The sequence below is a fragment of the Netta rufina genome (assembly GCF_964035555.1).
Source record: "Netta rufina genome assembly, chromosome: 21".
Classification (NCBI taxonomy): Eukaryota; Metazoa; Chordata; class Aves; order Anseriformes; family Anatidae; genus Netta; species Netta rufina.
In genome coordinates, this window is record NC_140145.1 from 6,819,970 (window position 1) to 6,829,986 (window position 10,017).

At 56.4% G+C, this 10,017-nt stretch overlaps 1 protein-coding gene across 1 annotated transcript; it reads right to left on the reverse strand.

Annotated features, from left to right (window-relative positions):
• Positions 1-66: 66 nt before the first annotated feature.
• Positions 67-4,333, reverse strand: TLCD2 (TLC domain containing 2). Its single transcript, XM_084299651.1, has 4 exons — positions 4,022-4,333; positions 3,500-3,582; positions 2,765-2,847; positions 67-1,384 (listed from the first exon to the last, which is right to left on the reverse strand). Exons 1-4 carry the CDS (start codon positions 4,201-4,203, stop codon positions 1,007-1,009), a joined length of 726 nt encoding a protein of 241 aa, XP_084155777.1. The 5' UTR covers positions 4,204-4,333; the 3' UTR covers positions 67-1,006.
• Positions 4,334-10,017: the final 5,684 nt, after the last annotated feature.

A 10,017-nucleotide genomic window follows, 5' to 3' on the forward strand; every position in this document is an offset into this window, starting at 1 on the left:
GTATATATTTTTACTCTGGAGCAAGGAGATACAGGATAGGAAGCCAGTGCTGAGCAATGACACCCCTGGAGCAGGCTGGAATGCAGAGCCCCTTTTTCCCTGCTAAGCCTCTTCGCCTTGAGCTGTTTCATTTGCAGCCGTTTATTAAAAAACTTGTGTTAATAAGAGCTCGTGCTGCTGGTTAAAGACCATTACACTGTGCTCTGCAGCAGGACTTTTCATTCCTAATAGATGCCAAATCTGGCCCATCTGAAAAAGCCCCATTATGTGGGAAGTGACCGTCACATAGCATCCTGGCACACAGCTCGTGCTCTCCCACACACATTTATGGGGAATTAAAAGGTCTGGGAACAAAACAACACTGGAAAAGTTCCAGTTGTCAGGAGAAGTCAGCAGCCTGTCCCCGAGCACAGTTCTGCTGCTCCACTTCTCCCACCCCAGAACCTGCAGCAGGCAGCATCTGACACGGACAGCCTAAGCCTCTCCCTCCATTACCCACCTGGGACAATCTCCTTGGGGAGGACTCATGAATGCAGGATTTGGCTTTTACTGGCCCTGGCCTCGAGGGTGAAGCCTTGGTGCTCCCATGGGAAGTGCCAGAGACAGCAGAGGACTGAGTGCAGTGTCCCCCGGGGTGTTGGGATGCTGCAGGTGCAGCTCCAAAAGAGTTATAAACACATGGTGGTGTTTGTATGTCCAGAAGAGCAGCAGGGAAATGGGGCTCCCTGCTCCCTTCTCATTTCAGCAGTGCTTTGTGGAGCTGTGAGAGCCCTTGGGGCTTCTCTGTGCAGCTTGGGTCATCCAACCACATCATCCGAAGTGCCCCAGTGCCTGGTCCGTGAGCACCTTCTCTGCCCAGTGTCTGCAGCCACAAGCCCAGAAGCTCTGTCTGTGCAGCCCCTCCAAGCAAGACATTGAAATAGCCGTGCTCACTCTCCACAGCTCTCTGCTGTCCTCATCCACGGGCTCACAGCTGCTCATCCCCCGGGGCCCGCGGGGAATGGAGCTATTTCTCCTTCTCCCGCCGCACGTCCCGGCTGGACTTGAAGAAGTCACTACGCAGCAGGCGGTAGAAGAGGATGATGTTCATGGGCATCATGATTGCCATGCCCACCATGCCCACAGTGTAGGCTGCCAGGGGCACTTGCTGCCGGTTGAGGAGCAGCCAGCGCGTCATCCAGGCCAGCGTGGTGATGCGAAACACCACGTAGGTGCCCAGGTTGACAATGCTGGTGAGGCGGTAGCAGGTGGTGTGCACCAGGTCGGCCATGAGCAGGATCTGCCGCAGGTGGAGGAAGATGGAGTTGATCTCCACCAGCAAGGCCACGAAGGCGAAGCCCATGTACTGATGGAGCAGCACCGCGATACCGAAGCAGACAATCACCTGGGAGGAGAAAGGAGAGAGGCTGAACCCAGGTGCTGGTTGCTCTCAGCTGCTGCAAGCCAGAGCCTTTTATGCTTGGGCACGGCGTGAAGCAGAGCTGGAAACAGTTGTCACGCCAGAGCCAAACCGCTGGTCATCGCTTCACTCATCTCTGCAGTGCTGCAGGCACGAGATAAGGTCTCTCCATCACCGCGTGAAACCTGAGTGTGTGTTTGTTTTGTTTTGCTTTTTTTCCCCAGAAAAAGAAGAAGGAAACAATTGTATAAACCCTGGGATAAAGAGGAAGCTGAACAGGCAGACCTAACCCTGCTTTTGTGGCCTGGGGAGCGCAGCTGGTGGTGGCCTAGCAAGGTGGTTCTGCACACAGCGAACAGCACTGGCAGGGAGGGAGATGCCTAGCCCAGGGCTACGGCTGCTGCTGGCTCAGGGATTCTCCCCAGGACAGGCACACGGCAGGAATTAAGTAGCTTTGGTACATGAGAGCCCTGTGGCCACCTCTCAGGGAGCTCTGGGGTGCCCTGGAGGACAGGGCTGTGGGGGCTAAGCGGGTACAATCCTGCCCCGCACCCTCCCTGCCTGCCTGTGCCCTACCATGCTCAGACCTTCCTGCAGTTTATACCCTTAATGCTGTTATTTGTATTGGCTCTCTAATAAGATTATCTGCTTGCTAAATCACTGTCTTGGCCTGAATTAGCTCTATTGTGCAGATGACCTTTTGACTCGTGAACGGTGGCCAGCAGAGCTGCAGGGCTGAAAATCGCCTTCCCCAGCACGGTCCCACCGCCACCCCTCCTGTCCCCCATGCCCTGCAGAGCCCCATGCCTCCCCTGGAGCCTGCTGGAAAATAGGCTTGGCTGCTCAGCTGCACGGTGCCATCCCCCTGCCCTGCAGCGTGTGCAGTGCTCGGGCACCCAGACAGCAGAGGCAAGTAAGGAGAAACCCATACTAGGTGCAGAGAGGAGCAGGGGGAGGCAGAGAGCACTTATATGAGGGCATCACGGCTGCCCGCAGCCACCCAAGCCCCATGGCCACAGCTTTGACCTGAATGAAAGCACCCCGGGGAGCAGCCAGGAGCAGGAGGTGGAAGGAGGAGATGTTTGGGGTGTGCAGCCCTTCCTGTGGCTGCTCAGCTGGCCGAGAGCTGGCAGGAGCTGAGGTGCTCGCTGGTGCCAACGGGGACACCTGGGTCATGCCTGTCTGTGCCAGGGGCATGGATCAGCCCCCCCAGAACATTAAAGGTAAGGCTGTGGCTCGGACCACTCAGGTCCCACAAGCATCGGGGTCTGTCCCCACCTCGCCACCTCCCTCGTGATGAGTGGGACACTCCTCAGACCCGCTGCCACCCAGCGCTGCGCCCCGGGGAGCAGCCGGCGGACTCACCACGGAGTGATGGAAGAGCAGCTCCCAGGACTGGTGAAATTTCTGATTGCACAGCATGTCCACGAAGTCTTCCAGGAAATACCCTGGGGACAGAGAGGCCGTAAGCAAGGAAAGGGGGGGGGCAATATGTGGGGACTCCCCAGCAGGCTCAGTACCTGACTGGCCATGAGGGCAGCACTCGACCCCTGTTTCCACCCGTTTCCACCCCAGGATCGGATCCCACCCCACATCCCTGCAGCCCCTAGCAGCTACAGGATTTGCTGCCACCAAAGCAACCCAATGGTGGTGTTTTGGGTAGTTAAATCTCCTTGCTGAGCTGTGGCAATGCCGGGCAGCCTGTCAGCACTGACCACATAACTAGTGACAGATCAGCAAGGTGACAAGGAGGGGGACAGGCTTCACACAGCTGCAGGACTCAAAACTTCTGGCCTCCGTGCTAGATAGTTTAGCACCAGGCTTTAGGGGGATCTGCGCTGAGCACATATTTGGGCACTTTTTGAATTCTCCAAGCCCTGGCTGTCCAACGAGGACGGTGGTGGGCAGCCTGGTGCCCAGTACCTCCCGGCTGCGGGTGCCGTGGGACAGAAAGGAGCCACTGTCCTTGCCAAGAATAAGACGATTGTCTGGGGTGCCTGAGACGTTGCTGCTCAGGACGTGGCACCGTCAGGCACCGACAGGCCCCTGGGGACCCCCGGGGACAAAGCAGGGGGCAGCCCACTCCCCCCCCGGCCTCACCTACGGACACGGCCACCAAGCTGCGCGCCCCGGGCGGCTGCGTGCCCACCATGTCCTCGTGCAGCTCGGGGTAGAGGTAGAACCTGCGGGGAGAGGGGCTGCGAGTGCTGGGCAGTGCCTCTGCCCCCCTGCTTCCCTTCCAGCGTCCCGGGTGCCCACCTGGTGCTGCTCACCCCCCCGGCACCCTCTTGTCCCCCTTGTCCTCCCCATAGCCACGCTGTCCTCCCGCTCCCCCCCTCCCCAGAGCCTCCCCGTCCCCTGCTACCCCAAAATCCCCTTGTACCCCTCCATCCCTCAGCACCCCACATGCTCCACTCCCCCCAACCCCCCCAGCATCCCATCCACCCCCTCCCCAACCCCCCCAGCATCCCCTAACACCCCAATTCCCCCTTTCCACATACCCAAACCCCCTCGGCGCTTCCCTCCCTGCACTTCAGCCCCAAGTTCCCATCGGGATCCCCGGACAGCCCGGTTGTCCCATGTCCCCCCAACCCCTCTGGGTGCCCCCACAGAGCCGCTCACCCCAGCAGCGCCCCGCTGCTGCTGAGCACGCTGTGTGCCAACGAGGTCCAGATGTTTCGCCACTTCCAGCGGTTGCGCCGAGCCGAAGGAGGTGGCGGCACCAAACGCTCCAAGCCCCGGTTCAACAAGCGGAAAGCGGCGAAAGAACCGGCCATCAGCAGCAACCCCGCACCGACAGCCATGGGCAACCCTCAGCACCCCATGGGGCACCCACGGGAGCTCCACCACCGCTCCGCCTCGCCCCAACCAGCGCCGCCCCGGGCACCGGCACCGCCCCGGCAGCACCGGGAACCGCCTCGCCCCGTGGCCCCGTTGTTTTGGGGCCAGCTCTGGGCATCGCCATTGCTTGGGTGGGAAGGGAAAAAAGGGGGGAGATGCAGCCAGCAGCGGTCCCGAGGGTGCTGGGGGGTTGCGGGAGCCCCCATCCCGTGCTGCTCTGGGTTTTCCACTTCCACGCAGACGGACACGGAGGGGCTGTCCTTCCTCGCAGCGCCTGATTCAGGAAGAGGGAGGAATGGGAAAGGAGGCCCCTGGGGTGTGTGTCAGCTGCCTGTGGCAGCCTTGAGTCGGAAACGGCTGCAGGCATTGCTGTGAAATGAGGGGCAGGGTGTTCCGATGCTGTGGGGCGTCCCGACACCGTGGGGACACCTTCCTTGTCCCCCCTCCCGAGGGCTCTTCTCCAGCTCAGTGGCACTGGATGGATGAACACCCCTCCTCTACAGTGCTGCAGTCGGGGTGTTTCGCCCCAAAACATCCCCAGTGCCTGCTGTCAGTGAGGCAGCACATCATTGCACATCATTGGGATGTGCTGGGGACACAGCCCTCACCCTGGGTACGGATCCACAGGATTCCTGCAAGCACACGCCAACAAATCTGGCTGCAGGTTAAGTGATTAACAAGGTCCAAATCCATTCTGCACCCACCACGCTCTTGCCCTCCACCCCCCTGTCCCGTGTCTGCTCCCGAGGGCAGCTCCCCGGTGTCCGGATACCCCAGCTCTGGGGGCTTGGGGGAACTCAGGGTGGTGTCCCTGTAATTTCTTCAGTTCCATCCTACCGCGGCGCTGCTTCTCCTGCCTGCCCGTCACTTGATCGCTCCCGTGTTGCTCTTTGATGTCTCCACCAGAAGCGCGGATGCTGCCCAGACCTCGCGTCGCTCCTGCAGACGGGATGAGTCACCGCGTACACACCGATTAATGTCAGAGGCTGCCTCCTCTTTGAGGCATTAATTTGGGATGAAATCGTCTTCGTTCTCCTCGCTTGAACGGGAACATGCGGAGCCTGAGCTCTCAGTCACTGCCCTCTCCGGGGTAATGCACGCTGAAACAGCAACAAGCGATACGCTGATGGGAGAGACATTGCAGAGGGGAGAGATTAAATCAGAGCCGAAAGAGAGGGGTGAGATAGTCCCCACTGATAGCAAAGCAGCTGCTCATGCTGCAGAAATTTGCCTAAAAGCCAGGAAAAGCAATGCAATTTCATAGCCATTAAGTGCTGGGGAGACGTCGCCTGAAGTAATCCACAGCCCCGACTGCTGGGGGGATTATAAATAACCCCGTGTATTAGGACTGGAGGGATCACACGGGCTAATCAGTTACCGAGAGGGCCAAATGGAGACGATCCTGCTTGGTGGAAGAGATGCAGAGGGAAGGGTGCTCAGCCTGTGCCCAGCCAGAGCCGGAGACGTGCTGGGCTGCCCAGGGCACCGGGCAGGAAAATCGTTTGGTGCCGAATTGTGCTGTAAAATGGCAGGGAGCCGGCTCCTGATGAAACTCATCTGCGGTATCTTAGCCGCAGAAATCTTGACTGTCCCTTTCCGTGGCGGCAGGAATAGTTAAAATGCTTCTGGGCACTGGAGAGCTTTTACCGGCCACTTGCACGCAGGAGGAATTTAAGCCGTGATTAATTGAGCCTCTGGTTCGGCGGCTGAAATCCCGCTGCTGGAGCACCACCAGCGGCCACACGCTTTCTATCTTTCGGTTACTTTTGGCCCAGATTTTACGCAACTATTCCAGGACTTGCCATCGGGCATGCTCTCCTACAAGCCCTCTTTTTGGCTTTTCCTGCTTTCCTTCTGCCCCGTGCAGCGATGGCACTAACCAGGGGACGGTTTTAGGGATGGAGGGACGGTTTTAGGGGGTTTTAGGGATGGAGGGGTGACAAACAGGTCCCCTGACACCAGCCCCAGCCCCAAATCCTCTCCGTGTCCAGGTTCCAGGGCCAGGCTCGTCCCAGGGCAGGAGGGGAGCGCTCCGGCACCGCTGCCACAAGAGGTCCCTGCACGCTCGCTGAAGAGCCAGGCAGGGCGACCCGCTCGGAAAGGGCCTCTGCAGCCACACCTTATTTGGAGATATTGCTTTTTTCACCCCATTTTTCAGGCGTTTTCCAGCAGCTCCCAAAAGGCGGCGTTGGGTGCAGGGATGCAGCCCGGTGGCTGCTCCCAGCGGGGCAGGGGCTCCCTCCGGGTGTCAGCAAGGATGTGCCCAGCCCATAACTCCATCATCCCATAAGGTGCCATCCCATAACGCTGTGGGGACGCAGCTCATCCCCTAGCAGGGGCTCCACAACAGCCGAGGTGTAAAGCGAGGGTGCAGCAGTGTTTTTAATAGCCTGGATAACTTTTTTTTCTCCCTCTCACAATTTGGCGTTTCCCTGCGGCACATCTGGGACAGATAAAACCATTTTCCCCAAAAGAGCCCCAGCAGTTTGCTGATAATGGCCAGCATGAACTCTGCCAGATAAACGGTGTCCTCTCCCAGATGCTGCTCCTGGATGGGGGTGCGGGTGCTCCTTACCCAGCACCGTTCTGCTCCCAAACACCACCCAGGGCTCGCTGCAGCCAGCAGATGTGGGAGCTTGTGACATGGAAAGTCCTTCTGGGTAAAGTCCTGCTCCTGCTTTTGGGAAGTCTCACTCCCTTCACTCACCCTTCTCCAACCAGGGAGGTGGAAAGCCCATCTGCTCATCTAATGCCATGCTCACGCTTCACAGAGCTTGGGGAGTCCGAGATCTCAAAGCAAATCAAGCAGCTCGACTTCCAAATTTTAATCAGTTGTCTTCTTCACCCCCTTCTAAAGCACGTCACGGCCCTGCTAGGCCATAGGAAGTCAGACGATACAGAGCAGCTCTACTCTATATATCCGGCTTTTAATTCAGAAAGTCTGTGAACTCCACGCTTATGAAAGGACCTACTGTGAGAAATGTGCTGCACGTGGCAGAGCACGCCCAAGAGCTGCAGAGGTAGCTGTGGAGAGCACTGAAATCAATGCAGACTCCAGCATCTGCTCCTTCCAGCTAGGAACACCTTCCTGGTTAATCACCAAACTCAGGACTTGGTCTTGGATGGCGAGGAGCTCGCCTGGCTTTGCACCACCACCCATCTGCACTCACCCTGCTCAAGCCCAAGAGGGGAAAACCCTCCCTGCTCTCCTCAAGCTCTGAGCAGCCCCGAGTGCGTCCCGCTGTCACCGATCCTTTCTGACACCGTCCCTTCAACAACTTTGGCATCTCCTGGAAGCTCAGCTTCCTTCTTTCCTGATGGTGAACGGTGAGATGTGGGGCCAGGCGCCTGCTGCCCAGCCTATATCCCATTCCTCACCCTGGCCAGACATGAACGCTCAGGAAGAATATATGAAACAGCACATATATACTCTATAAACAGCACATATATACTCTATAAGCAAATTGATTCCCTCTAAATATTTCATTTTCCATGTCTCCTTCCCCTGTGGGATAAACATGTTTTTTCTATCTGGTTTACCGTGCTCAAGCTTAAGTCACTGCTGACAGATATTGATGTGCTTGCTGGCTACGTTATGAGGTATTTATGACCCCGTGCTTTTTGCAATTCAGACAGGTTCAGAATGAGCCTTGAAAGGTGGAAGTACATCCCAGAGCCCTACACCCCTCTGTGCAGCACTGCTTGTTGCTGAGCCCACATGATTGCTCCTGCATTACAAATAGAAGTGCTGGAGCTTCACAGCTCCTGCTGCTGCTGGCTCTGCAGCTGGGCATGGGGTAGGTTCCCTCCTGAATTCTCTCATTATTAATATCACAAACCAAGCTGTTCTGAGAGCGGTGTCCCATTAATCATCTTAGCTCTGCTGCTTTCTTCACTTCGCTTCCTCTTCCTGCGCCTGAGCATTCTTCAGCGGCGCTGGGCTCTGTGCAATGCACTGCTAAAATCTACAGCCCTGCTAAGGCAGGGAGGGAACAACCTGAGCAAGCTGTGGGCAAGGACATATCTGTACAGCCACAGCTGCACTACAGCAGGACAGAACGTGCTGCACTGGCTGAGGGTGGTAGGGGCTTGAAAGCAGACCACCTCCCCCCCCCCATTACATTTTCACCTGGGTTTGAATATTGCAGAGTGCTGGCAACACTGGATAGACATAATAAAAGTGAGGATATCTAATAAAAAGTGAGGACAGCTTGCCAGGATTGTCCAAGGACTGCTGATGACCACCTGAGCTCAGCTCACGTTTCAGGGCACTGCATCATTTCTCTCTCTCCCTTCATTTCTACCTCCGATCCTGCTGCATTTTACAAGCAAAGGTCTTCACCATGCTGAGCATCCAGCTCTGCGTTACTTAGCAAAGGACCAAAAGATGCTTACAGAGCATCTTGCTGAAAACCTGCCTCTGCTAGCATCCCATTCCCTGAATCCCTCGAGGGCTTATTGCATGTTTCTAGGTGTGAGCTGTCAGAGCAGCATGCAGCACCCTGCAGCAAACTCAAACCTCCCCCTTACACTCAGTGCCCTTCCTGACTTTGAGAACAGGGTGGGATCCCTTTGCCATCACCTTTACCCTCATCAGAAGTGGGGATTTTGTTTTGCAAAAGTCCTTCCCGCGATGCTGGGCTGCATCCAACAGCTGGATTGGACTCAGCCCTGCAGTGCCAAAGCCACCCAAAGCACAGCAGGGGTTCCCACCTGGCTCCCAGCGAAGCCTCACACCACTGCTTGCCTTCGGACCTTCCACTTTGCTGGTGCACTGCAGCTTTCATCCCCGAGCAAACGCTTTCCAGCAATTTCTGCTGAGTCAGAGAATGCCTCCACGAGGGCTGCTGCTTCTCCACGTGGGAATGCGCTCCTAGGGAATAATTACAGAGAGTTTAAACAGGGACGTGCAGTAGCCAAATTGCTTCACTCTCAGGCGCCTGGCCAGCAAGGCAAAACCCAAAGCTGCTTGTTAGCACTGTAAGAAAATACTCTGCACCTGCGCCCACTGTGGGCGTACACCACCCGTGGGCTAAGAGCACTCCTGGCATCAAAGTGTCCCAGGGCTGAAATGAGTGCTTACAACTTGCTTACAGCTCTGTGGGTCCAACAAAATGAGCCACTCTGCAGGCAGTGAGCGTACACTTACTGAGCATCCATGTCCGTGTCCTCTTCTTTCTGCCATGCCCACGACGGGGTTTGGGAAAGAGTTTTCATTCCCCTCTGATGCTGGATTTCAGAGCATGCTGCACGGCAGAAAGCTGCTCCGCTTCTGCAAGAGGAACGATGGCAACATGCTGCTAGGGATTTGTCCCCCCGCTAAATTTTGAGACGTATTTAAAGGTTTTGAAACATCTTGACTGTGAAATAGAGATAAGAACTGGAGTAGACACAAACAGTGTAGGCGTCACTCCCATTTTTTGCAACTCCCACCCTCCTGCAAAAATAGCACAGTCAGCAGCATGCCACCCTGTGCAATCCACACGGACATGGCAGCGGTGGGACTGGGTGCCTGGACGTCCGCAGACCGAAATGTACTCATGCAGGTGCAGAGCAGGAACATGGGGCATTTGCAGAGATGCTGAACACTTTGTGTTCCCTTAAAATCAAAGGGAGATAGAGAGGATCTGCCTTAAAACAAACAAACACAGATTAATTAATTTTAAATGTTGTAGAAATGTATAAGTAGTAGTATCCAAAGTGTGGCAAAAATATGTGCTGGGCTAAAGCACTTCCCATCAAGAAAGAGCAGAGGTATCTCTGCATTGACTCAGTTT

Coding starts and splice junctions, on each gene's coding strand:
- TLCD2 (XM_084299651.1), bottom strand. CDS start 4,203: ATGGCTGTCGGTGCGGGGTTGCTGCTGATGGCCGGTTCTTTCGCCGCT. Junction 3,583..4,021: donor AGCAGCGGGGCGCTGCTGGG/GTGAGCGGCTCT, acceptor CTCTCCCCGCAG/GTTCTACCTCTACCCCGAGC. Junction 2,848..3,499: donor CTTGGTGGCCGTGTCCGTAG/GTGAGGCCGGGG, acceptor CTCTGTCCCCAG/GGTATTTCCTGGAAGACTTC.